This window comes from Chiloscyllium plagiosum, chromosome 16 (assembly GCF_004010195.1).
Source record: "Chiloscyllium plagiosum isolate BGI_BamShark_2017 chromosome 16, ASM401019v2, whole genome shotgun sequence".
NCBI classification, from domain to species: domain Eukaryota; kingdom Metazoa; phylum Chordata; class Chondrichthyes; order Orectolobiformes; family Hemiscylliidae; genus Chiloscyllium; species Chiloscyllium plagiosum.
The window spans coordinates 63,109,194-63,137,078 of record NC_057725.1 but is presented as its reverse complement, the minus strand read 5'-3'; the positions used below and the strand labels follow the sequence as shown (position 1 = coordinate 63,137,078).

The window sequence follows — 27,885 nt, the reverse complement described above, 5'->3', positions numbered from 1 at the left end:
TAAATAGACAAAGTCTTTTCCCTGGGGTTGAGTAGTCCAGAACTAGAGGGCATAGGTTTAGGGGTGAGAGGGAAAGATATAAGAGAGACCTAAGGGGCAACTTTTTCATGCAGAGGGTGGTACATGTATGGAATGAGCTGTCAGAGGATGTGGTGGAGGCTGGTACAATTGCAACATTTAAGAGGCATTTGGATGGGTATATGAATAGGAAGGGTTTGGAGGGATATGGGCCAGGTGCTGGCAGGTGAGACGACATTGGGTTGGGATATCTGGTCGGCATGAACGGGTTGGACCGAATGGTCTGTTTCCATGCTGTACATCTCTATGACATGTAGAGCTTCAACTGAACTCAGCAACCAGATTTGCTAATCCCTCTTTACAGTGAGAAATTCAAATAGACTGTCACATTGATGACAAACACTGCAGTAACATAGATGCTGCTCCTCACTATATGATGCAAATAGTTTTAATGTATTGTCACAGCAGCAATCAAATATGGAATACATATTAGCACCTGGACTTCATGAATCCAAGCGATTTCAAAACTGAAAAAGACAAAATATTTGCCACAATCACCTGATCACAGGTTGGCCATGTCATAAAACCAACATGAGATAAACAAAGACTGTTTGAATCAAATGAACATTTTATCAAACAACAAACAAGAGTCAGGTTGCAAATTTGCTCACTGAGCTGATAGATTTGTTCTCAGACGTTTTGTCACCATGCTAGGTAACATCATCAGTGAGCCTCCGGTGAAGGACTGGTGTTATGTCCCACTTGCTATTCATGTGTCAGTTTGTTGTGGTAGGTGATGTCAATTCCTGTTCTGTTTCTGAGAGGTTGGTAAGTGGGGTCCAAATCTATATGTTTGCTCATGGAGTTCTGGTTTGAATGCCAATGCTCTCGCCTGCCCCAGGATAGATGTATTGCCCCAGTCGAGCTGATGTTCTTCACCTGTGTGTACAGATACCAGTTATAGTTGGTCATGTCTTTTGGTAACTAGTTAGTGCTCATGTATCCTGGTGGCTAGTTTCCTGCCCGTTTGTCCAACGTACTCCAGTCCCTAGGCATCACAATAGCCCATAAACCTACCACCACACTGAGGCGAAAGTGAGAACTGCAGATGCTGGAGATTAGAGTCGAGAGTGTGGCGCTGGAAAAGCACAGCAGGTCAGGCAGCATCTGAGGAGCAGGAAAATCCAATTGCACTCTCAGCTACCTTCCTCCCAGCCCCACCTCCCCTCCTCTCCCATTTACTTCTACCCCCCGAGGCTCCCAGCCTCATTCCTGATGAAGGGCTTTTGCCTGAAGCATCGATTTTCCTGCTCCTCAGACGCTGCCTGACCTGTTGTGCTTTTCCAGCGCCACACTCTCGACTACCATCATACTGAAACAGCTCCTGATGAATTTAAAGGACCCTGTACCAACAGCTAGCAGAACGACTGTCATTAGCAAGAGAGGAGGGGGTTGGCATTTTTGATAAGGGATAGCACTACAGCTATCCTTAGGGATAGCTGTACTTAGGGAGGATATTCCTGGGAATATGTCCAGGTAGGTTATTTGGGTGGAACTGAGAAATAAAAAAAGGGATGATCACCTTATTGGGAGTGTATTAAAGGCCCCTCAATAGTTTTTGGGAAATTGAGAAACAACCTTGTAAAGAGATCTGTTTTAACTTTCCAAACATAGACTGGGACTGCCATAGCATTAAGGATTTAGATGGAGAGGAATTTGTTAAGTGTATACAATAAAATTTTCTGATTCAGTATGTGGCTGTACCTACTGGAGAAGGTGCAAAACTTGACCTACACTTGGGAAGTAAGGCAGGTCAGGTGACTGTGGTGTCAGTGGGGGAGAACTTTGGGGCCAGCGACCAAAATTCTACTAGTTTCAAGATAGTGATGTAAAAGGATAGACTAGATCAAGAAATTGAAGTTGTCAATTGGAGGAAAGCCAATTTTGACAGTATTAGGCAAGTCCAGGAGCCCACATACGTTCGAGACACCACCCATGCCCTCCACTTTCTCCGAGACTTCAGTTTCCCTGGCCCCCAACGCCTCATCTTAACCATGGATACCCAATCCCTCTACACCTCCATCCGCCATGACCAGGGCCTCCAAACCCTCCGTTTTGTCCTCTCCCGACGTCCCCAACAGTACCCTCCACCAACACTCTCATTAATTTGGCTGAACTGGTCCTCATCCTTAACAATTTCTCCTTCGAATCCTCCCACTTCCTCCAGACCAAAGGGGTAGCCATGGGCACACGTATGGGCCCAGCTATGCCTGTCTCTTTGTTGGCTAAGTAAAACAGTCCATCTTCCGTAATTACACCGGCACCACTCCCCACCTCTTCCTCCGCTACATTGATGACTGCATTGGCGCCACCTCGTGCTCCCGCGAGGAGGTTGATCAGTTCATCAACTTCACCAACACATTTCACCCCAAACTTAAATTCACCTGGACCATCTCTGACACCTCCCTCCCCTTCCTCAACCTTTCCATCTCCATTAATGACAACCAACTCAACACTGCCATTTTTTTACAAATCCACTGACTCCCACAGCTATCTGGATTACACCTCTTCCGACCCTACCTCCTGCAAAAATGCCATCCCGTATTCCCAATTCCTCTGCCGGTATCTGCTCCCAGGAGGACCAGTTCCACCACAGAACACTGCAGATGGCCTCCTTCTTTAGAGACCGCAATTTCCCTTCCCACTTGGTTAAAGATGCCCTCCATCGCATCCAGACCCCACCCCTCCAACCGTAACAAGGACAGAACGCCCCTGGTGCTCCTTCCACCCGGACAACCTTTGCATAAACAATATCATCCGACGACATTTCCGTCACCAAACGGACCCCCCTACCAGGGATATATTTTCCTCCCCACCCCTTTCCGGAAAGACCGTTCCCTCCGTGACTACCTGGTCAGGTCCACGCCCCCCCCACAACCCACCCTCCCCCGCCACCGCAGGAATTACAAAACCTGCGCCCACACCTCCTCCCTCACCTCATCCAAGGCCCTAAAGGAGCCTTCCACATCCAAAGTTTTACCTGCACATCCAACAATATCATTTATTGTATCCGTTGCTCCCGATGCGGTCTCTCTCCACTCTGCAGGCTCTCTGCCTCTATTCCTGATGAAGGGCTTTTGCCCAATACGTCGATTTTCCTGCTCCTTGGATGCTGCCTGATCTGCTGTGTTTTTCCAGCATCACTCTAATCTAGACTCTGGTTTCCAGCATCTGCAGTCCTTGTTTTTACCTAAGAACTTTCAAAGGCTGATTGAGGGCAGATGTTTGCAGGTAAAGGGATGGCTGGAAAATGAGAAGCCTTAAAAAAAATGAGATAACGAGTCCAGGGACAGTATGTTCCTGTTAGGGTGAACGACAAGTCTGGTACGTGTAGGGAATGCTGGCTGACTGGAGAAATTGAGGTTTTGGTAAAGAGAAAGGAGGAAGCATACGTCAGGTACAGACTGCAGAGATTGAGTGAGTCCTTCAAAGAGTATAAAGGTAGTAGGAAAGAAGTCAAGAAGAAAAAAAGGGGATATGAGATAGCTTTGGCAAATAGGGTCTAGGAGAATCCAAAGGGATCCTATAAATACGTTAAGAGCAAAAGCGTAACGAGAAAGAAAATAAGGCTCCTCAAAGATCAGCAAGGCAGCCTATGCGTGGAATCGCAGGAGATGGGGGAGGTACTAAATGAGTATCTTGCAGCACTGTTTACTATGGAGAAGGTCATGGAAGATATATAATGTGGGGAAATAATTGGTGACATCTTGAAAATGTTGTAGATCTTAAAATGCATAAAGGTGGATAAGTCCCCAGGACCTGATCAGGTGTACCCTAGAATTCTGTGGGAAGCTAGGAAAGTGATTGCTCGGCCCCTTGCTGAGATATTTATATCATTGATAGTCACACGTGAGGTGCCAGAAGACTGGAGGTTGGTGAATTTGGAGCCACTATTTAAGAAAGGTGGTAAGGACAAGCCAAGGATCTATAGACCAGTGAGCCTGATGGCAGCATTGGGCAAGTTGTTGGAGGGAACCCTGAGGGATAGAATGTACATGTATTTGGAAAGGCAAGGACTGATTAGGCGTGGGAAATCATGTCTCACAGACTTGATTGAGTTTTTTGAAGAAGTAACAAAGAAGATTGATGAGGGCAGAGCAGTAGATGTGATCTATATGGACTTCAGTAAGGCATTCAACAAGGTTTCTCATGGTAGACTGGTTAACAAGGTTAGATCACGTGGAATACAGGGAGAACTAGCCATTTGGATACAGAACTGGTTCAAAGGTAGAAGACAGAGGGTGGTGATAGAGAGTTGTTATTTAGACTAGAGGCCTGTGACCAGTGGAATGCTACAAGGATCGGTGATGGGTCCACTGCTTTTGTCATTTACATAAATGATTTGGATGTGAACATAGGAGATATAGTTAGTAAGTTTGCAGGTGACACCAAAATTAGAGGCGTAGTGAATAGCAAAGAAGATTACCTCTGAGTATAACAGCATCTTAATCAGATGGGCAAATGGGCAGAGAGTGGCAGATGGAATTTAATTTAGATAAACGCAAGGTGTTGCATTTTGGAAAGGCAAATCAGGGCAGGACTTTTTACACTTAATGGTAAGGTCCTGGGTAGTGTTGCTGAACAAAGACACCTTGGAGTGCAGTCACAGGTAGATAGGTTAGTGAAGAAGGCATTTGGTATGCTTTCCTTTATGTCAGAGCATTGAGTATGAGGAGTTGGGAGTTCATGTTGCATGCAGTTCTGGTCTCCTTCCTATCGGAAGGATGTTGTGAAACTTGAAATGGTTGAGAAAAGATTTACAAGGATGTTGCCAAGGTTGGAGGATTTGAGCTATAGGGAGAGGCTGAACAGGCTGGGGCTGTTTTCCCTGGAGTGTTGGAGGTTGAGGGGTGACATCAAAGAGGTTTATAAAATCATGAGGGGCATGGACGGATAAACAGGCAAAGTCTTTTTCCTGGGGTGGGGGTGGGGCCCAGAACTAGAGGACTTAGGTTTAGGGTGAGGGGGGAATGATATAAAAGGGACCTAAGTGGCAACTTTTTCCACGCAGAGGGTGGTGCGTGTATGGAATGAGCTGCCAGAGGAAGTGGTGGAGGCTGGTACAATTGCAACATTTGTACCAAAGGGTCTGTTTCCGTGCTATATATTTCTATGACTGTAAAAGAAAAGGTTTACCAAATGGTCCGAAATTGTACTAAATCTGAGGACTGGGAAGTTTTTTTTTAAAAGAATACAGCAAAAAGGGTCAAGAAATAGATAAAGAAAGATTGAGAATAGTGAGTGCAATCTTGGAAGATGCATGAAAAATGACTAACAACTTCTACAGGTATACAAAATGGAAAGATTTTAGCTAAGATAAATGAGGGTAAATTGCAGGCAAATTCAGGAGAATTTATAAGGAAGAGAGAAATGACAGATATGCTAAATGAGTATTTTCTGTCTGTTTTCACTGAAGATACCAGAAAAATCCCAGAATTCAAAATCCAAGTGCCTAGGAGAATGAGGAGTTAAAGGAAATTAGAATTAACAAGAAGGTTGTACTGGAGAAATCGATGGAGCTGAAGATTGATAAATCTCCAGGGCGTGATGCTCTTCATCATTATTGAAGGACATGGCTATAGAGATAGTTGATGCATTGGTGATTATCTTCCAAAATTGTATAGATTCTAGAATGATTCCTGTGAATTGGAAGGTAGGAAGTATCACTCCACTATTTAAGAAAGTAGCAAAATGAAAAAGGGTAACTACAGACCTGTCAATTTTGTATAGCATATTCGAACATTGCTGATGAGAGATGGGATAGATAGACATTAGCATGTTAACAATCTGGGCATAGTCAGCATGAGGGGTCTGTAGTACCATCCTGAAATTTGAATGGAATATCCTGTTTGAATTTGGTGTTTATGAGAACGCGACTAAGCGACATCAATTAGCATACTTTACTTGGATTTTCAGAAGGCTTTTAATATAGTGCCCCACCCCACCCTCAGGAGGTTGATTTGCAAAATTCTGGGACAGGATGTAATGTACTGATGTGGATTCATAATTGTTTTCTGTCTGTTAGCCAAAGTTCAAGGAATAACTGGATCATTCCCACATGTGACTGATGAATTACCAGTCATGAACCAGTACTGAATTCAAAATATAATTAGTTTTATTGTCACATGTACTCAAATGAGTTTGCGAAAGTTTACAAGTCACCACAAAGGTACTTACGGACAGATTCTTGAGTACAAGTTCTTCAGAAAAATATTGAGAGAATAAAAGGTCCAGCATTACAGACTTTCAAAAGTACAGAATCAGCAATAAATTAGAAGAATAGAATAAAAAGTTCAAGATAACAGTCCATCCACAATAGCAGAAAGCAAAACAAAAAGAGAATTTGATACAAAGTTCACTTAGTCCATTTCATGGACCTGACCACTCCCCACTTTGTGGTGGGTCTGGCCCGGGATTCCAGTGTTGAAGAAAACACAGCATGGAGTCACAGCCTTAAGCTGCTGCAAGGAAACACAGACGAACACCAGTGAAAACAGTTACTGAAGCTGTCGAGAAGGACTCCCAGGCCAGACCAGATCAACCATGCTGCTGTGAAGACGCTGTAGAAGCCTCAAGCAAAACCTGGGCCATTAGACTCCTGGGCCCGGACACATCGCATCTTCAGCTGTGGCCGACATGGCCATGAGGAGTGGTCCAACTATTCACAATGTATATCAACAATTCGCAGGTGGGGACTAAATGTAATACTTCCAAACTTGTGGATGTCAAAGCCAAGTAGAAAATGTAAAGCAGCTTCAGGAGGATTTAGGCATAGTCATAGAGATGTACAGTACAGAAACAGATCCTTCGATCCAACTCATCCATACTAACCAGATATCCGAACCTAATCTAGTCCCATTTGCCAGCACCTGGTCCATATTCCTCTAAACGCGTCTTTTCATATACCCATCCAGATGCCTTTTAAATGTTGCAATTGTACCAGCCTCAACCACTTCCTCTGGCACCTTATTCCATATACGTACCACCATTTGTGTGAAATGTTGCCCCTTAGGTCTCTCTTTAAATTTTTCCCCTCTCACCCTAAACCTATGTCATCCAAGTTCTGGAATCCCCCACTCCAGGGAAAAGACCTCGTCTATTTATCCTATCTATGCCCCTTTTATAAACCTCTACAAGGTCACCCCTCAGCCTCCGACACTCCAGCCCCAGTCTATTCACCCTCTCTGCACAGCTCAAACCCTCCAACCCTAGCAACATCTCTGTAAATCTTTTCTGAACCCTTTCAAGTTTCACAACAACCTTCCTATAGGAGGGAGACCAGAATTGCACATAGTATTCTAAAAGTGGCCTAACCAACGTCCTCTACAGCTGCAACATGTCCTCCCAAGTCCAATACTCAATGCACTGACTAATAAAGGAAAGCATAACACACGTCATCTTCACTATCCTATCTACCTGCGACTCCACATTCAAGGAGCTATGAACCTGCACTCCAAGGTCTCTTTGTTCAGCAACACTCCCTAGGACCTTACCATTAAGTGGATAAGTCCTGCTCGGATTTGCTTTTCCAAAATGTAGCACCTCACATTTATCTAAATTAAACTCCATCTGCCACTCCTCAGCCCATTGGCCGATCTGATCAGGAGCCTGTTGTAATCTGAGGTAACCTTCTTCACTGTCCACTACGCCTCAATTTTGGTGTCATCTGCAAACTTACTAACTATACCTATGTTCATATCAAATCATTTATATAAATGACGAAAAAGTAGTGAACCCTGCACCGATCCTTGCGGCACTCCACTGGTCACAGGATTTAATCTTATTCAATTCTTAACTACCTTTGTCAGCTGTAGGTGACTGACCCTTTTTGAGTTTATTGCACCTTGAAGAAAGGTTGCTGTCAGCGATGGAACAGTTCTTTAAAGACTATCATTTGCCTACATACAGTCACGTTTTGTAATGTATTTGCCCAATCGAGCTCAGATGATTTATGACTAGTAATTTAATATTTTCCCTTATTTTACATTCTTGCTTCACTTTAAATAACCTTGCTTTCAAATATGATGTAAAATTCTATCATATTGTGATAAGTCAGCTCAACAGATTCTTCTATAACAAGGTTAATTAGCCATTTTACATCACAATGCTAAATCTAAAATTGCCTGCTCTCTAATCAACATGCTTTGCTGAAAGCCATCCCTAAGACAGTCCACATACTCAGCCTTCACAGCTTTAGTGCTGATATGATTTACACAGTTTATTTGAAGATTGACGTTACCCAGGATTACAGTGTTGCTCATGTTATAAGCTTCTCTCATCTCCTGATTAAGACCATGCCCCACATTACCCTATCATTTGGAGGTCTATAAATTTCAACCAATACCTATTGGCCCTTGTTGTTATTTGTTCTACGCAAACAGATTCCACACACAGCTTTCTGATGATCAGGGATCCTCTCTTACTAAAATGCTGATCCCATCCCATCACCCGCTCAATTCCACCTCCTTTTTCTTCTTGTCTATCCAATTAACTATCAAAAATTCTTGATTATTTGGTTTCCAGTCCTAGACACCATGCAGCTATGTTCTTGTATTGGCAATTAGATCCTATGCATTTACTTATATTTGGGTCCTTAGATGATCCATTTTGTTGTGAATGGTGTGTGCCCTTAACTTAGTCTTTTTGACATCATTCCACATTCGAGGCATACTCAATGCCCAGTTTTCTCCTCTTTGTAGCAGCCTTTCTCCTTCTAGTTAGTAGCTTCACTTCTTTCCTCAGATTCCTAGTGCCCTGACAAGCTAGTTTAAACCAGTAGCATCAGCACTAGCTAATCTCCCTGCAAAGATATCAGTCCCAGTTTTGTTAAGATGAAACCAGCCCAGGTTGAACATGTCCCATCTGCCCATTAAGTGTTCCCAGTGCCTCACAAATATAACTCCCTTCCTTCCACACCAGCTCTCCTGTCACGTGTTCAATCGATCCTCCTGTTCACTAGCATGTGCCCCTGGGAGTAATATTATTATTACTCTTGCAGTCCTGCTTTTCAGTTTCCTTCCAAACTCCCCAAAATCTGAAGGCAGAAGGCCCATTCCACACCTCTTGCAACCATCTCCGTTCCCCTTCCATGTTCCCTCCATCCTCTGCTCCCCTTTCCTGTTCCTCCAGATCCAGGCAATTGAGGAGCAATCCATCACAGTCTTAACTGTGCCTTGTAGATTGTGGACAGACGTTGGGGAGTCAGTTGGTGAGTTACTTGCTGCAATATTCCTAGCCTCTCACCTGGTCTTGTAGCCACTGACATTTTAATGGCTAGTACAGTTGAGTTTTTGGATGTTGATGATGGAGAATTCAGTATTGGAACATCAAGGGATGTTGGTTAGATTGTCTCTTATTGGAGATGGTCATTGCTTGGCACTTTGGCAGCACGAATGTTACTTTCCACTTTTCAGCCCCATCCTGGATATTGTTCAGGTCTTGATCCAATTGAACATGGACTGCTTTGGTACCTGAGGAAATGCAAATTGTGCTGAACATTGCACAATCAGCAAACATCCTCCACATCCAGTAGGCCTGTTGTCAAGTCATACCTGCTCCAGAGACATGCAATAACATCTCTTAACAGTTGATTAGAAAGTATCTATCCTGAGGAACTCCTGCAGAGATGTCCCGGTGTTGACATGACTGATTTCCAACAAACACAAGTATGACCTCAACCAGCATGCCACTTGCTGATTCCATTCACTTGTTTTGCAAGGGCTCCTTAATGCCACACTCAAACATTACCTGATGCCAAGGTCAATTACCCTAACCTTTGAATTCAGCTTTTTTGCCCATGTTTGATTCAAAGCTGAAATGAGTTTGGGTGCTAGCCCTGATGCTACCCAAACTAGGCATCCGTGACAGGTGATTGCTAAACAAGTGCTGCTTGATAGCACTATTGATGACCAAGATTAAACTAATGGAGCAGTATTTGGCAAGGTTAGAGCTGTTCCTACTGTACAGGACATAGCCAGGAAATTCTACATTGTTGGATAGGTGTCAGTATTGTGGCTGAACTGGAACAGGTTGGCTTGGGATGTGGCATGTACTGAAGCACAAGTGTTCAATATCAGTTCTTATGAAGAATCACTGGAATCAAAACATGAACTCTGCTTTCTTCCCAGCGATAATACCAGGCCTGCTGAGATTCACCAGCAATTTCTGATCTTGCTTTCTTCAGTACTACTGTCAGAACATTGTCAGGGTCCATCGCCTTTGCTGTATCTCTTTTGCTACTGCTTCTACTTGTTTCTGATATCATGTGGAGTGAATCCAACTGACTGAAGACTGGCATCTGAGATACTAGGGACAAGAGGAGGCAGCGAATATGCATCATCCATTTTGTGCTTCTGGCATAAGAATGTTACAAATACCTCAGCCTTATCTTAAAGATGTATACACAAACTGAAGCAGTAAATACAGTACTCACATCAACACACATAGCCATAACAAAATATATAACAATAATAGTTATCTGAAGAATGCTTGAGGGAATGACATGTGGATCTAAAAGGGTTGCTATTTGATTGAGTGTAATAAACCATATTAATATCACTATACTGATGTCACAAGGACTTGGTAGGAGAATAAAGTAAGCTTTTAGGAGAAACAGATAAGGCTAAGTCCTCCCAACACTTTTTAAATCATAATGTAGAGACTGCTTTATAACCTGTGAATTATTGCAAATATACAATAAGCTACATGTTACTTATTCCACTAGATTCTTCTCCTTGGACCAAAAGGTGGTTATCTACATACACACGAAACCGCGTCAGTTTCTAAAGAACACACTTGAAAGATTTGGGTGACAGGAATCAAAATACTATTCTGTTCCTGCTCCACCTGTACCACCACTTCCTTGTCTGTCAGGCCCATTCTCACCGTGGCCCCCTCTGCCCCATTGTGCTGACTTGCTCCCACACATTCTGCACTACATTACCCCTTCCCCCCTCCCCTCGTTCAGGGCCCACTCTCACTCCCCTTACTCATGACCTTCCCCCATCTACCCCCACCTCCCAGTAACATATCTCCCTCCAACTTCTCTCTGCCTGCCATTTTCGCACTCACCCAGAAGCCGGCGGCTGGAGCCCACATACCGACAGCGGCCGAGCTGGGCAGCCGCGAGAGGGAGACTGCGGGGCGTAAGGGCCGCTCGAAGGACACCGAGGGAGCCGAGCAAGGAGGCGGCCATGATGGCGGTGCCCTGGCAACAGGGGGGAGCGATGGCTTTCTTCGCCCCGCCCCCAGCACGCTCAGCCCCGCCCCTGCACCTTTCGCCCCGCCCCATGCATGCGCCGTCCCTGAACTCTCGGCCCCGCCCCCACCCCGCTCGGCCCCGCCCCTGAACCTTTCGCCTCGCCCCGCCCCTTCACTCCTACACCCCGCCCCATGCACGCGCCGTCCCTGAACTCTCGGCCCCGCCCCCGCCACGCCCCCAGCACGATCCACGCCGCCCTTACATCTATAGCCCCGCCCCCTGCCGCTCCGTACCGCCCCTGAAGCCTTGACCCCGCCCTCTGAACCCTGTAACCCCGTATCCCGCCCGACGCTGCGCACAACCCCGCCCCGTGAGAGCGCTCCGCCCCTCCCCCTTTTGAGGAGACATGGAGTCGGGTCTGGAGCTCGAGCTGGAGGTGAGGCGGCGGTGACAGGGCCGTGGGCGGTAGGGCCCTGGAGTCGTGTTTAGGTCATCCCCGTTTTACTAAAACAAAGACAGAGATTGCTGTGGAGAGAGTCTGGCGACTGTTCCTCACAACTGGCCCTCTTGCCTTTCTCTTGGTGAGATGTCACATGGCTCTGACTTTCTCCCTCCCCAGCTGACACTTGCCCCGCTTGTCTGCACCATATTCTCCCAGGCCTGTGTGAAGTTGCACCTTTTTAAATACATGAAAAGTCAGATGTGAGGTGAATCATCGATTGGTAACAGCACAGAAAGAGGCCATTTGGTCACCAAGTCAAACCTGGAAAATAGGAGCAGCAGTAGGCCACTCGGCCCCTCCAGCCTCTCCACTATTCAGTATTATCATCGTGATCATCCAAGTCAGTATCCCTATTCCCACTTCTTTTGATCCCTTTAGCGCTAAAAATGTGATCTAACTCAGTGAAAGCATTCAATGTTTGTGCCTCGTGTGCCCAGTTTTCTGTGAGATCAGCCAGTTTATTTCAGATCTTTACCACTTTCTGAAAATTTACTCACACCACCATCATCATCATCATCTCTTTTGTCAGTCACACTCAATCAATGTCCTCTGGTTCCTGGTCATCGAACCAGTCATTCTTCCTTTTCAGCCAAAGGAAAGAAAGCAGTACAAACAAGCCCTGATACATAGAAATGTATACACTCTGTCAAGACTCCAGAAACCTCCCCCGCTTCATGACTTAAACCCCTCTACTTCTTACCAAATTAAAAATCACATAACACCAGGTTATAGTCCACCAGGTTTATTTGGAAGCACTAGCTTTCGAAGTGCTGCTCTTTCATCAGGTGGTTATGAAGCAGGACCATAAGACAGAATTTATAGCAAAAGATTACAATGTCATGCAGCTGAAATGATATATCGAACAAACCTAGATTACGTCTTAGATCTTTTAGAATGATTTGGAGGAGCTGGTGGTGAACTCAGGTGGACAAGTTAAAAATCACCAGGTTATAGTCCGGCAGCAGTGCTAACCACTGTGCCACCGTGATATATTGAACAAACCTAGATTACGTCTTAGATCTTTTAGAATGATTTGGAGGAGCTGGTGGTGAACTCAGGTGGACAAATTAAAAATCACCAGGTTATAGTCCAACAGATTTATTTGGAAGCACTAGCTTTCAAAGCGCTGCTTCTTCATCAGGTGGTTGTCCACCTTGGGTTTATATCACACTACAGGTGACCTCACTGCAATCTCTCTCTCTCTCTCTCTCACTCACTCACACACACACACACTCTCTCTCTTACAGGTGAAATTGAGGGCTGGAGACCCGAGTTGAAGAGTGTACTGCTTGAAAAGCACAGCCGATCAGGCAGCATCTGGGGAGCAGGAGAATCGATGTTTCAGACATAATCTCTTCATTATTTCTCTTGCTTCTTGGTTGCTGCCTGACCAGTTATGCTTTTCCATCACCACACTCTTCGTCACACACTCTTACATACTCTCAAACTAATGCAGATCTCCTCACATGCACACACCTATACCCCTCACACTCTCACCGTCGCATACACCCTCTCACAGGCTTATACCCCATCACACTCACACATGGAAACACACTTTCTCTCACATGCACACACTCACTCTGTCTCTCTTTCCTGCGTGTCCACATACACATAAGTTTATGGGGTGAATTTATATTTGCAGGCACATTCTATTTTGCTGAAAAAATGCATAACCTGCAGGCAGTCAATCCGTGAAATATTTTGTAAATGACACTTTATAAATAGAACCAGTCTGCCTCAAGATTGGCACACAGACTTTAACTTCACACTTTTACTGCATTGTCTGAACTGCGATGGCACCATTTGTTGTAAAACCTTGTTATCTTGAGAATGGAACTTAAAAGAAGTTCTGGGATTTACATATTAAAGAAACCAGCAAGCAGTTCTAAAAGACTTAATTTAGGTTTATTCAATATATTGTTTTAATTGCATGATACTATGATCTTTTGCTATAAATTCTGTGTCTTATGGTCCTAATTCACAACATCTGATGAAGAAGCAGCGCTTTGAAAGCTAGTGCTTCCAAATAAACCTGTTGGACTATAACCTGGTGCTGTGCTTTTTAACTTTATTCACCCCAATCCAACACCAGCTCCTCCAAAGTATTTGTTATCATATCTTCTCAGAGGAGAATAGCCCAGCTCTGAGAGAGTTGTCCAAACTCTTTATGTAACTGAAGTTTCACATCCCTGGAACTATTTTTCTGAATCTTTTAGTGCCCTCTTTAACAGTTTCATACCACTCTTGAAGTGCGAACTGGACACATTGCTGCATTCATGGCTGAACGGTGTCAGGTGTATCACAGATTCTATTCTTTTGTATTATAACCCTATTTATAAAACCCAGGATTGTGTAAATTTTAGTAGCCACATTTTCAATTTGCTCTGGTTACTCTGCTGCTACTCACCTTTAGAATTGTATCCTTTATTTTGTGTTCCGTTTAGTTCTTCCGATCAAATGTATCACTTCACGGCGTTAAATTTCATCTCCAACTTGTTTACCTATTCCACAGCTATTATTGTTCTTCTTCTTCATCAGGGTTTGTTTAATTCATACATTTTGATAAAGTGTTCTGTACACCTAACACGAGGTCATTTACATATCAAGAAAAACAAGGCTCTAACATAATTCTCTGAGAAACTCCAGCACATTGCCTTTGTCCAGTCTAAAAACATTGTTACCAACTGCTGTCTGTTCTTACCACCCAGTCAATGTTTTTATTTATTCACATTGCAGTTGTTCCTTTTAAGCCATTGCCCCTAACTTTACAAAGTAACTTTTGGAATGCCTTTTGTTTAACAATGCAGAGATTTAAGACAGAGATAAGTAGGTTCTTGATCAAGGGTTACGGGGAGAAGGAGGGAGAATGGGGTTGGGAAACACATTAGCCAAGACTGAATGATGGATGGGCCGAATGGCCTAATTCTGCTCCTATATCTTATGGTCTGTCTTGTTTATCAGTAGCATTATCCTTATTAGCCTACTCTGTTACCCCATCAAAAAATGCTAGCAAATTACTTAAACATGATTTCAGTATGAAAACCAACCCTTCGGCCCAACTGTCCATGCTGACCAGGTTTCTGAAACTGTACTTATCCCATTTGCCTGCTTTTGGCCCATACCCCTCTAAACGTTTGGCTATCCATGTACCTGTCCAAATGTCTTTTATATGTTATGATTGTACCGGTCTTTACTGACTCCTCTGGCAGCTTGTGGCCTTACCAATGTTTTGTACAGTCATTTCCATTTAACAAATCCATGATGTCTTTATTTAATTCACACTCCCCAAGCCACTTGACCAGATAATCATTTTGTTAACCTCTGAGGTTCAACTTACTGGCCTGGAGTTATTGGATTTATCCTTACACCTTTGTCTTTGGTGAAGATGCAAAGTACATATTTGGTATTTCAGCCATGAACCATGCCCCCATGCATTAATCTCTATAAGTCCCAAACAGTTCACTCTTCCTTTTATATCCCTTTAACTATTTATCTTTGTTTTAGAGCAGTCTGTTCAGTGCTGCAATTGCACACCTTTGGAGCATGTGGGATGTGAACCCAGGCCTCCTGATCCATTTACTATTATATGCATGCTTTTGTTAGTAATAATGATCCATTAAATGAAACTTTTTGGCAACAGGACAAAAATACTTCCTTACAGCTTTGCTTTGCCAAATGCTTTTGCTTCAGTTGGAGTTACAGTTGAAGTGAAAAATTAAAATATAGCATCTTGTTCAGCTTGATCAAGACCATAAGATATAGGAGCAGAATTAGGCCATTCGGCCCATCCATCATTCAGTCATGGCTAATGTGTTTCCCAACCCCATTCTCCTTCCTTCTCCCCAGAACCTTGATCCCCTACTAATCAAGAACCTACTTATCTCTGTCTTAAATACACACAATGACTTGGCCTTCACAGCCCTCTGTGGCAGTGAGTTCCACAGATTCACCACCCTCTGGCTGAAGGAGTTCCTCCTCATCTAACGGATCATCCCTTCATCCTGAGGCTGTGTCCTCGGGTCCTTGTCTCTCCTACTAGTGGAAACATCTTCTCTACATCCACTCAAATCTAGACCTTTCAATATTCTGTAAGTTTCAATAGATTTCCCCCTCCTCCTTCTAAATTTCATAAGTACAGACCCAGAGTCCCCTATTACTCCTCATACGACAAGCCCCGGATCATTCTTGTAAACCTCCTCTGGACCCTCTTCCTTAGAAGGGTAATATCCTTCTAAATCTTTTTAGATACAGGGCCCAAAACTGCTCACAAGCTACAGAGCATTTCTTACAGTGGCGACAGTAATGTACCTGTGAGATGCATAAAACAAGAATTATTTTGGGGGACCAGACAATTCTGACTAACGCGTCACCCATTTGGATTAAGAAGGAAAGGAGGGGCACTACTTTAGTTATTGCAGGATGACTGGTCGTGCCATGCCTCACAGTTCAGTTCCCAGGGACAAGGGCTGTTGTTTTTAATGTGCAGCGAAGTAATCAAGACTTTGTTTCGAGCCTTACGTTGCACCTTTAGTTAAAATTTTAACTATTAGTTGAAGTTTGTGGAATTAGATAACAATTTTTTGACCTGATTGGGAGATTTTGTTTTGCTAACAGAAGACCAAGGAGGACAGTACTTGAAGTGAAAAGAATGGACTAGTTGTGACCTTGAAAGATCTGTGCTGGTACCTCAACTATTCATATATTTATTACTGACTTAGCTGGCACAAGACAGCCATAAATCCAAGTTGTCACTGACATCATGGCCCAGATTTTCACCAGGATAAAGAGTTGATCTGCTCTGTGCAGATATTGCAAGTTATATTACTGATCATGGATTGAATATGGCATTGAATGGAGTTAGACATGTATTGTTTATGGAGTGCTGGACTGGGCTGGACAAAGTTAAAAATTACACAACACCAGGTTATAGTCCAGTAAGTTTATTTGGAAGTACTAGCTTTCAAAGCGCTGTTTCTTCATCAGATGGTTGTGAAGCAGGACCGTAAGAACAATTTATAGCAAAGGATTACAGTCTCATGCAGCTGAAATGACATATTGAACAAGCCTAGATTGTTAAGTCTTTCATCTTTTACATTGTTAAAAATCACACAACACCAGGTTATAGTCCAACAGGTTTAATTGGAAGCACACTAGCTTTCGGAGCGATGTTCCTTCATCAGGTGATTGTCTGATGTCTGTGTCAATCTGTGTCTGTGACAATCACCTGATGAAGGACCGTCGCGCCGAAAGCTAGTGTGCTTCCAATTAAACCTGTTGGACTATAACCTGGTGTTGTGTGATTTTTAACTTTGTACACCCCAGTCCAACACCGGCAACTCCGAATCATCTTTTACATTGGTTTGCTGGTTTCGGTTCTTTAATATGTAAATCCCTGGACTCATTTTAAGTCACGTTCTCAAGATATCTTAAGGTTTTATAACAAAAGATGTCACCTCAGCTCAGACAAGGGCATTAAAGGTATAAGGTTAGAGTCTAGGAGAAAGTGAGAACTGCAGATGCTGGGGATCAGATTCGGGAGTCTGGTGCTGGAGAAGCACAGCAGGTCAGGCAGCATCTGAGGAGCAGGAGAATTGATGTTTTGGGCATAAGCCCTTCATCAGGAAAGGGCTTCTGCCTGAAACGTGGACTGTCCTGCTCCTCGGATGCTGCCTGACCGGCTGTGCTTTTCCAGCACCACTCTACTGAGGTTAGAGTCTGTCTGTATCCCAACCTTGAGTCAGACTGGTTCTATTTCCAAAGTGGAATTCACAAAATATCACATGGATTGACTGCCTGCAGATTGTGTATTTTTTGAGCAGAATAGAATGTTTCTGCAAATACAATTTCACCCCATAATGCTTATGTGTGTGCGTGCAAACAGGGAGGAGAGAGAGAGAGACAGACAGACAAAATGAATGTGTGAGTGTATGCGTGTGAGTGCATGTGAGAGAGTGTACGTTTGTTTGTGTGCAAGCCTAGCAAAGTGTGTGAGAGTGTGTGATGGGATATAAGTCTGTGAGATGGTTCACGTGTGTATGCGTGTTTGTGTGTGTGAGAGAGAGAGAGAGTGTATATAATGCAGTGGGGTCCTGGTTGAGGCCATCTCCATAGGTACTGAACTTGCTACCAGCCTCTGCTCAGCCACTTTGCGCTGTTGCCTGTCCTGAAGTCCACCTTGGGGGAACGGTTACCCAAAGTCAATCCATGTAATATTTTGTAAATTCCACTTTGAAAGTAGAACCAGTCTGACTCAAGATTGGGATACATACAGACTCTAACCTCATACCTTTAATGCATTGTCTGAGCTGAGATCTCACCTTCTTTTGTTATAAAACCTTAAAATATCTTGAGAATGTGACTTAAAAGAAGTGCTGGGCTTTACATATTAAAGAACGGAAACCAGCAAACTCATTCTCAAAGTTGAAAGACTGAACAATCTAGATTTGTTCAATATATCATTTCAGCTGCATGAGACTAATCTTTTGCTATAAATTCTGTTCTTATGGTCCTGCTTCACAACCACCTGATGAACAAGCAGTAATACGAAAGCTAGTGCTTCCAACTAAACCTGTTGGACTGGTGTTGTGTGATTTTTAACATTGTTTATGGAGGTAGCTGGCCATCTAAGTTGTCAGCTATCTTCACTCTGTGACTTTGGTGAGGTAAATACCTGAAACCCAAAATGTTTAGCTTAGAACAAGGAAGCGCAAATCTGAACCTTATTGCTTTTTCTGAATAGCCAGAGTACCCATTAAAGAGGTAAGATATCATTTTGGATGTGGTTATGGGGCACATTTGGTGGAGGTAAGGCACCCTTTTAGAAGAGGAAGAGTACCCTTTTGGAAGGGTCAGGCACCCTTTGGAGTTCCTAAAGGTGCATACGTTTGTGCTTTAGAAGTACATAATAACACTCAGTCTGTCAAAGAAATGTCAAAGCTCTGTCAAAAATGTCAAAAATCTATCAGAAGTTTGTTAAGAGGATTTGGCAAAACTCAGAGGGATGAGTGAAAATGACTAATCAAGACTGTCGAAGGAGCAGTTAAGACTGTCAAGCCATTTAAAGCTACAGATTCTTTGTAATGTTTTCACACAAAATCTAGAGAGTTAAAGATAACGGTTTCCATTTCATTCTACCTTTTGATATTAGCCTGAGGTTTTCATTTTTATTTTGAAATTACCTGAATGATTTCATAAAGATCCATTAACACAGTGGGGTGCCTTCTATTTCAAAGTTTGATTAACAGCTACAAATAGTTTTGGACTCTGATGTAGGTTTATGAATTCAAATGCATGTTGCACTTGAATTTGTTTTCTTGAATCTTTATTTAGATTTAGGAACCTCAGTATAATAATCTTTTTATGGATGGGAGGATTTTTCTGAGAATGAAGTCTGTGGTGCACTTACTTTATTTGTTTTGTAGTAAATAAATTAAACACTGCTGAAAAGAGATACAAAGTTGAAGCTGTTCATCTTGAACTCATCAGGATGGATGTGCAAGAAACCAAACTTAAAAACATGCAGCAGTTTAATTATCGTGGGATGAGGGCACTGATTGGTTGGCGTGGAGATGTAGCAGAAACCTTTAACTGTCAATCATCAGGCATCCTTTTCACATCTTCCTGGGTCGCATGTCTTAAGTTCTATTACAACCCACCCCAGACAGAAAACAGGAAGTTCTGGCAGCCATTTTAGAAGTTGTGATTATAGATCTGGGAATTCTTCTGTCTCTGCGGACCCAAATTGGGAACGAAAATTGGGGCCACTGATTGGTACATGCTGAGTACTGTAGATGAGAGCATGGGATAATCTGTTTAAAACCAAAATGGTCAGATCTTAATATTTTAAAAATATTGAAAAAGAGAAGTCCGATAAGACCTAAGTCCTAAGGTCACAAAAACGTGTGGGTTAGATACATTAAAAAATAAAAAGGATTTATTCTCGGGGTACAGGTTAATAGTTCCTTGAAAGTGAAATCGCAGATAGACAGGGTAGTAAAGAAGGTGTTTGGTGCGCTTACCTTTATTGGTCAGTGCTTTGAGTGCAGGAGTTGGGATGTTAAGTTGTGGCTGTACAGGACATTAGTCAGGCCATTTTTGGAAGTCTGCGTGCAGTTCTGGTCTCCCTGCTATAGGAAGGATGTTGTGAAACTGAGAGGGAGAGGCTGAATAGGCTGGGGCTGTTTTTCATGGAGCATCAGAGGCTGAGAGGTGACCTTATGGAGATTCATAAAATCATGAGGGGCATGGATAGGATGAATAGCCAAGGTCTTTTTCCCAGGGTAGAGGAGTCGAAAACTAGGGGGCATAGGTTTAGGGTGAAAGGGGAAAGATTTAAAAGGGACCTAAGGGGCAACGTTTTCATTCAGAGGGTGGTGTGTATATGGAACAGGCTGCCAAAGGAAGTGGTGGAGGCTGGTATAATTGCAACATTTAAAAGGCATCTGGATGAGTATATGAATGGGAAGGATTTAGAGGGATGTGGGCCAAATGCTGACAAGTGGGATTAAATCAGTTTAGGATGTCTGGTTGGCACGAGTGAGTTGGACCAAAAGGCCTGTTTCCATGCTGTATAACTCTATGACTATTCAGATGTTAGCCTTTATAACTAGGCGTCTAGAATTTAAGAGAAGAAATTATACTACAGCTTTGAAAAGCCCTGTTTGAGAGCTGAGGGTAGGATATTGGCTCAGTGTTTAGCACTGCTGCCTCACAGTGCTAGGGACCCGAGTCCTATTCCAGCTTCGGGTGACTGTCTGTGTGGACTTCGCACTTTGACCTTGTGTCTGCGTGGGTTTCCTCCGGGTGCTCCGGTTTCCTCCCACAATCCAAAGATGTGCATGTCAGGTGAATTGGCCATACTAAATTGTCCATAGTGTTCAGGGATGTGTAGACATTAGTGAGGGGAAATGTAGGGGAATGGGAATGGGTTTGGTTGTTCGGAGGGTTGGTGTGGACTTGTTGAGCCAAAGGACCTGTATCCACACTGTAGAGATTCTATAAATCATATCTGGTGCACAGTTCTCGGCACAGAGCCTTGGAAAGCGTATGTTGGCTACGCTGCAGTATGTTACACTATTCTGAGGAGAACTTTCATAAGCTATTCTTGTGTCCTCTGAAATGCAGAAGATTAAAGAGTGGTTTGATGAAATGTTTAAGGTTTTGAAAGGATTGATAGGCTGGGTTTCTTCCAGGACAAGAAATATGTGCAAGTTAAATTAAGAATTTAAAATTTGAGCTGGACAGTTTTTGCTAGACAATGATGTTCCTATATGCTCCTGCATACTGTACTGTTTCACAGACTTGTGTTTGCAGCAGCAAACTCCCAGGAGAGCTCTGATTGAGACAGAAGTACAGCATTTGATTTTTTTTATTTAAAAAAAGTGTATTCCCAGGCTTTTCTTATCAATACGGGATAATTAATGAATGTGAATAAGTTCAATTGCAGCATCCACAATGTAGCCTTTGTTCTAATGGCACTCTGCGAAAAGGCCTCAGAGTTGTTGTGGTTGTGGGTATGTTCACTGAGCTGGGAAGTTGATTTGTTGACGTTTTGTCCCCTGTCTGGATGAAGCTTCAGTGTTTTGGAGCCTCCTGTGAAGTGCTGCTGTACTGTGTCCTCTGGAATTTATTTGGTTCTGTTCCTGCTGCTTCCGGTTGCCGGCTCTGGTTGTTGATTGTGGTGGTCGGTATCATAGAATGTGGAAACAGACCATTTGGCCCAACAAGTCCACACCCACCCTCCAAAGTGTACCGCACCCAGACCCGTTCCCTTATCCTATTGTTCTATATTTCCCCTGAGTAATGCACCTAGCCCACACGTGCCTGAACACTATGGGCAATTTAGCATGACCAATTCACCCGGAGGAAACCAACACAGACATGGGGCAAACTCCACACAGTCAGTCGCCCGAGGCGGGAATTGAACCCGGGTTCCTGGTGGTATGAGGCAGCAGTGCTAACTAATGAGCTACCCTAATTGGGTATAATGGGTATAGGTCTATGTGCTTGTTAATGGAGTCCATGGAGGAGTACCATGCTTCTTGTCCTATGTGTAGTCCCAGTTGAATTTATGGTCCTTGTCATCTGTGTGTATGGCCACTAGGGATAGCTGGTCGTGGCGTTTAGTGGCTGGCTGGTGTTCATGGATGCAGATTATTGGTTGTCTGCCTGTTTATTTTTATAGTGTTTGGTGCAATTTTTGCATGGAATTTTGTAAATTACGTTTGTCTTGCATATGCTGAGTATCGGGTCTTTGTCCTGGTGAGTTGGTGTCTGAGCGTGGCTGTCGGTTTATGGGCTGTCATGAATCCAAGTGGTCGGAGAAGTCTGGCTGTCAGTTCCGAGATGTTTTTTATGTAAGGTAGCCAGGCTAGTGAGTTAGGACGTATCATGTCCTCATCGCGTTGTTTGTCTGTTAGGCATCCGCAGATGAAGTTGCACGGTTGTCCGTTCTTGGAGAATACTCTGCAGAGGTGTTCTTCACTTCATAGGTTGGGAATGCTGCAGTATGTTGTCGCCCGTTTGAACATGGTCCAAATGCACCTTCTCTTGTGTGTTGTAGTGCAGGGCCTGTTTGGTGTGTGTGGCTATCCTGTACACTTCTGTGGTTCATTCACCATTCTGTGTTTTTTTGACCACCATATCCTGGAATGGGAGTTGATTATTGGTTTTCTCCTCTCTTGTAAATCTGAAGCTTGTGAGCCTTGGAGTTGCATATTGCAGGGAAAGTTGGGTACGTCAGTCCTAGAGTCATAGAGATGTACAGCATGGAGTCCTGTGTAGATTTCAATGGCTCCCCTACATAACAGTGACTGACCGACTTCAACAACAGCCCCACAGATATCAAAGATATCAAAAAATGTTTATCAAAACAGAGAAGAACAACAGTGATTTTCTCTTAAAAATGCAGAAGGTACAGGATTACTGTTATTAAGATAATTTATGTTGCGGAACTGTGGCCTAAATAAGTCACATTATTTGTGAGAAGATACGTTGTTGTGATGCCCCGTCTGCCAATAACAGATGTTAGATTCTGAAACTACTTGCAGCATTTCAGTATTCTTTGAATGCAGAGCTGTAATTGCTGTAATAACCCAAGAGGATAATTGCAAGAAATGTTGTAGCACCATGACACACAGCAATTGATCTATAACAGAAACATACTCCCTTCAAAATAAAAGAACCATGACAATTGACAGTTGTGAGATTCATAAAGTGTATGAGAGACACGGGGAACTGGACACTATACAATTATGCCATATGCCAGGTTCTTGAAAAGGAAGACAGAAAATGAGCTGCTTCAGGAATAATATTGGCAAAAGTACATCTGTATCTTTGGCTGAGCTGACGGCTATTTTTAGATGTGGTGAAATAGCTCCATATTGAAGTGTTTATTATAAAATGTGACAGGTAGGAATTATGGATCTATGCAGTCAGAATCTAAATGTAAATATATTCTTCAAGTTGGTTCTGTTCAGTTGGAAATCTGTAACTCCTTAGAAGCTGTACTTATAGTCTATGCAATAAAGTAAGGCATGTACAGGTTGTTCTGCTATAATGCGACAGTTGTGTTTCTCTGCTACCTCACGCTATAGAAAATTGCACAATGGAAAATTGCATGAGAAAATTGTGCTGTAGAAGATTGCTAATACAAAATCGTTATACCCGTTCAGCGCAAAGTTCACGTTATCCAAACAACATCCACAATTCGTCAATCGCATTATAGCCAATTTGCACTGACGAAATGCGTGTTATAGCAGAACAACTTGTAGTTATCGTGAGCGCAAAGTTCTCCCATGTGAGTACTGAGCATTTCTAAATTGCAAATGGCTGCCACATGAATACAGAATTAAAAATCACACAACGCCAGGTTATAGTCCAACAGGTTTATTTGGAAGCACTAGCTTTTGGAGCGCTGCTCCTTCATCACCTGATGACGACCATCTAATGAAGGAGCAGCTCTCCAAAAGCTAGTACTTCCAAATAAACCTGTTGGTCAATAACCTGGCGTTGTGTGATTTTTAACTCTGTACACCCAATGCAACACCAGCATCTCCAAATCTCCCCAGTCACTTCTTTATATAGGGCATCCCATGTTGAATTCCTTAGCTGATTTCAGTTGGGGAAGCATTGGGGAAATTATAAGTTTAATATTATATAGTTACTGCCAGTGCGGTCAGATGCCAAAGCAGAGAAATAATGTAACAATCTGCCATTTACAGGTAAATATATCAGAGGACCTGGGGAGTTAGATCTTCCTTGCAGCTGATCATAATAGATCTGACAGATGGAGCTCCCTATTGCAGAAAGCTGTAGAAGATGCACGATGTTAGCAAAGGCCTGGCATAGTATTAAAGCAGCTTTGAATTAGCCTGGAAATCAGCAGAAAATATACTAAAGCTTCGAGACTTAATGCACTGACCCATCATTATGGCTGAGAGAGATCAGCTCTTGATCACTCAGAGAATCAAGGGTTATGGTGACAACATAGGAAAGTGGATATTAGAAATATCAGATCGGCCATGGTCCTATTGAGGGATGAAGCAGGCTGAAAGGGGCTAATTGGCATGATGCTGTTCCAATATATTACTGTGGCTTTTTGAGGAGTAGGGGTATACTAGTGCAGCATGAGCATAGGAACAGGATACCCTGCAGCAATAGTTAAATAACTCACCAAGTCTCAACTAATGCAGTTTGACTGGCAGCAGTGATAAAAGATGCAAGCCTGCTGTGTGTCAGCCACGAGCACTTATTTGAGTGAAGCTTGTTCATTTATCACCAATGGTTGTTGGTGATAGATGGGGTGTGAAGAGTTAACTATTTGCATATGTGGTCACCAAACCAGACCTGCTCTAAAACTTCCTGCAGAAATGTTCACTTCCCTACCTATTTTCCCTCAGCTCCCACCACTGAGAAAAGGTTTCTCCCCAGTCACTTCTTTTCACACTCATGAACTCCCGACTGCCTACCTTCTCATTCTCCGCTGGATTAAATGCCTCAGCTAATATTAATTTGCCTAATCATTTCTGGACCCGTGTCTTCAGTCCCCTCATACTCTGCAAAATATTCTCATTTTCCATCCAAGTTGTTTCCCAAGCTGCTTTGTCTTCATTCTTTCAAATTCAAATAGTGAAGACTTGAGCACGCCTGATCAAAACTAGCTCAACCACCTATTGTCAGATCTGGCTGGGCCTCTCATTCCTCTTCTGAGACTGATTACTGCTTTTGTCATCTTGGAAAACCATGTGAAGCTTGGGCTCCTTTTCTCCATAAATTAACTCTTCCTTGTCTCTCCACTATTGCCTCCAACAACAAGCATAAGAATCACATAAATTTCCTCTTCACCAGATCAAAAGCCATTGGTTCATAGGGTTCAAAATGGTGTCCTTGTAAGTTGTTTCATCATCACATTCAGAAGTTCAACATGGTATGAAAGGCGTTGGGGGAGAACATGGCAAAAAATTGTTTTCTGCAGCCCCCATTGCGTTGTGGTTATTGTGGGCAGAGCAAGGAAAATCACAGGCCTTTGCTAGTGCTTCACTAAGGTAAGTATAATTATCTCTCCAATCACAACTCTCTGTGAGACCAACCTACTCCCTCAACCCCACAGACTCTAAACTGGGGATCACTCCATTCCCTTTTGGTCCTGCATCCAGTCCGGAGTGCTTTGCATTGTTCTGTTTTCAAACTTTAATCTCCCTACAGCTTCATTTGGACTTGGTTTGTTTGTCTTCCTTTGTTCTCAACTGGAAAGGAAGATCTTTCATCCATCTTGCTGAACACCTGAGATAAGAGATCTCACCCTATGAAGGGAGAGGTGTTTGTTCATTGTGAGACAAGCCAATTAATTATTTATTTTTAATAGTCTCTGGAGAAAACAGACTCTATCTGCATACTTAGTATTATATCTCGGTGCCATTTGTTAAAAAGTTAACGTGAATACATTTCTCCATTTCAGAAACTCTTTTCTTCCAATCGTCTTTAATAAATGTCAAAAAGTCCTGAAGTAGGCTCCACGTTTATTCATTCACCCTTTTTCCCCATGGAGGAGTGTTCTTCAGGTTACAAGTATTGACATTGCTCTCCAACACAATTGGGAGAGGACTATTAGACTCTCATTTTGAAAACAAATGATTGTTTTGGGGGGGGCAACGGAACTTGATGTTCCCGATGCTGTAAAAGTTTACGAGACACCAAAGCTTCTAAATTAGACTGCAATTTCCTGCTTGTTCAACACTGATGGTCAGTTTTCCTGCATTTAATCATGATGTCCAACTCAATAGCTTTTCCAACCACTCTTACACTTGGATCTTGTGAGTCATTAAAGCATCTCTCCCTGTCCCCGTTCTCCCTGTGCTCCAAGTTGTCTCTTTGTAGGACCATTGCTCTGCGTAGCAAATGATAGCCCTTGAGTCCCTAAGTGAAAGTGCTGGAGAAACTCAGCATACCTGGCAGCATCTGTGCAAAACAAAGTGTTAGTGTTTCGAATTTAAAATTACTCTTCTTCAGAACCCCATTTCTCGTAGATGTTTACAGTATAAAATAGGTCATTCAGCCCATCATGTCTGTGATAATTAGCAAAAGTCTAATTATACTAATCCCCATTTCCAGCACAAGGCTTGTAACCTGAAGGCTATGACAGTGCAAATGGAAATCAAAATACTGCTTAAATGTTAGGAGAGTTTCTGACTGAACCACACTTTCAGGCAGAGAATTTTAGAATTCCACCACTCTCTGAGTGAAAAACAAATTCTCTTCAACTCTTCTCTTAGTCTTATACCTAATAACTTAACTGTCTACTGGTTGTTGACACTTCTGATGGCAAAAGTGTTTTCCCAGTCACGATAGTCTTGAGAGAAAACAGACTTTATCTGTATAGTTAAGTAATATCTAGGGGACAGTTAAAAAGTTTGTGTGAATACATTTCTCTGCTTCTGAAACTCTTGAGAGTTTCTTTTCTTCCAAATCTTCTCTGAATAAATGTCAAAAGTCCTGCCATCCATTTATTCCCTCATCTCTTATCTATGGCCGTATAATCCTGTATACCTCTATCTGATCCTTTCTCAACCTTCACTATTTCAAGAAAAGCAACCCCATTCTATCCAATCTTTTGTGATAACACCATAAGAAATAGGAGCAGGAGGAGATTGTTTGACCCCTCGAGCCTGCTCAGCCATTCAATAGGAACATGTCTGATCTGTTATTCCTCATGTCCACTTTCCTGCCCTTGCACCATAACCCTTGATTCCTTAACGAATCAAGACCCTACTGATCTCAGCCTTAAATTTACGCAAGCTCCACCCTCACAGCTCTATGCAGCGAAGAATTCCAAAGGCTCTCAACTCTCTGAGAGAAGAAATTCCTCCTTGTCTCAGTTGGCACCCTTTTATTCTGAGACTATACCTTCTGGCCCTCGACATTCCCATGGGGGGGAAGCATCTTCTCAGTATTTATCCTGTCAAGCTGGTTTAGAATCCTATATGTCTCAATGAGATCATCTCTCATTCTTCTAAACCCCACGGAGTGGAGTACCAACCTGCTTAGCTTTTGTCTGTAAGAAAACTCCTCCATTCCAGGGAACATCTAATGAACCTTCTCTCAACTCTTCCAATAAAATAATATATTTCCTTTAATAAGGGACCCCAACTGCTCACAATTGCTCCAGATGTAGTGTCACCAATATCTTGTACAGTAACAGTAAGACTTGCTGCTCTTATACTCCGACTCCATTGGAATAAGGGACAACATTCCAGGAGCTTCCTAGCTCCGACTCTCCACGCAACAGTATCCTGGTAAATCTCCTCTGCATCCCTTTATTATTTGCCTTCTGCAGTGTAGTGTTCAGAGCTGCACACAGTACACCAGTGTTGACAAGCAGCATTTTATTTAGCTCCGGTGTACTCTTCCTGCTCTTACATTCTGTTGCTTGGCTAATAAAAACAAGTAGGAGAAAGTAAGGACTGCAGATGCTGGAGACCAGAGTTGAAAAATGTGGTGCTGGAAAATCACAGCAGGCCAGGCAGCATCCAAGGAGCAGGAGAATCGACGTTTCGGGCATAAACCCTTCTTCAGGAATGAGGCTGGTGTGCCAAGCGGGCTGAGATAA

At 43.0% G+C, this 27,885-nt stretch overlaps 3 protein-coding genes across 6 annotated transcripts in view; 1 reads left to right on the top strand and 2 right to left on the bottom strand.

The window, feature by feature from the left end:
- Nucleotides 1-11,306, bottom strand: part of pdhx (pyruvate dehydrogenase complex component X) — a 206,131-nt gene extending 194,825 nt beyond the window's left edge. The window contains exon 1 of one of the 2 annotated variants that reach the window (XM_043706270.1): nt 11,149-11,306. In XM_043706270.1, the coding sequence (XP_043562205.1) occupies nt 11,149-11,272 (124 nt within the window). In that variant the 5' untranslated portion in view covers nt 11,273-11,306. The remainder of the gene's footprint in view (nt 1-11,148) is intronic. The other variant, XM_043706268.1, reaches the window with a different exon arrangement.
- The window catches only part of LOC122557968 (excitatory amino acid transporter 2-like), a 510,588-nt gene that overhangs the window by 308,394 nt on the left and 174,309 nt on the right, over nt 1-27,885 (bottom strand). The window lies entirely within an intron of this gene.
- LOC122557971 (APAF1 interacting protein) overlaps nt 11,661-27,885 on the top strand; it is a 53,264-nt gene continuing 37,039 nt past the window's right edge. Inside the window, exon 1 of the mRNA XM_043706272.1 lies at nt 11,661-11,714. Within this exon, the coding sequence (XP_043562207.1) occupies nt 11,685-11,714 (30 nt within the window). The 5' untranslated portion in view covers nt 11,661-11,684. The remainder of the gene's footprint in view (nt 11,715-27,885) is intronic.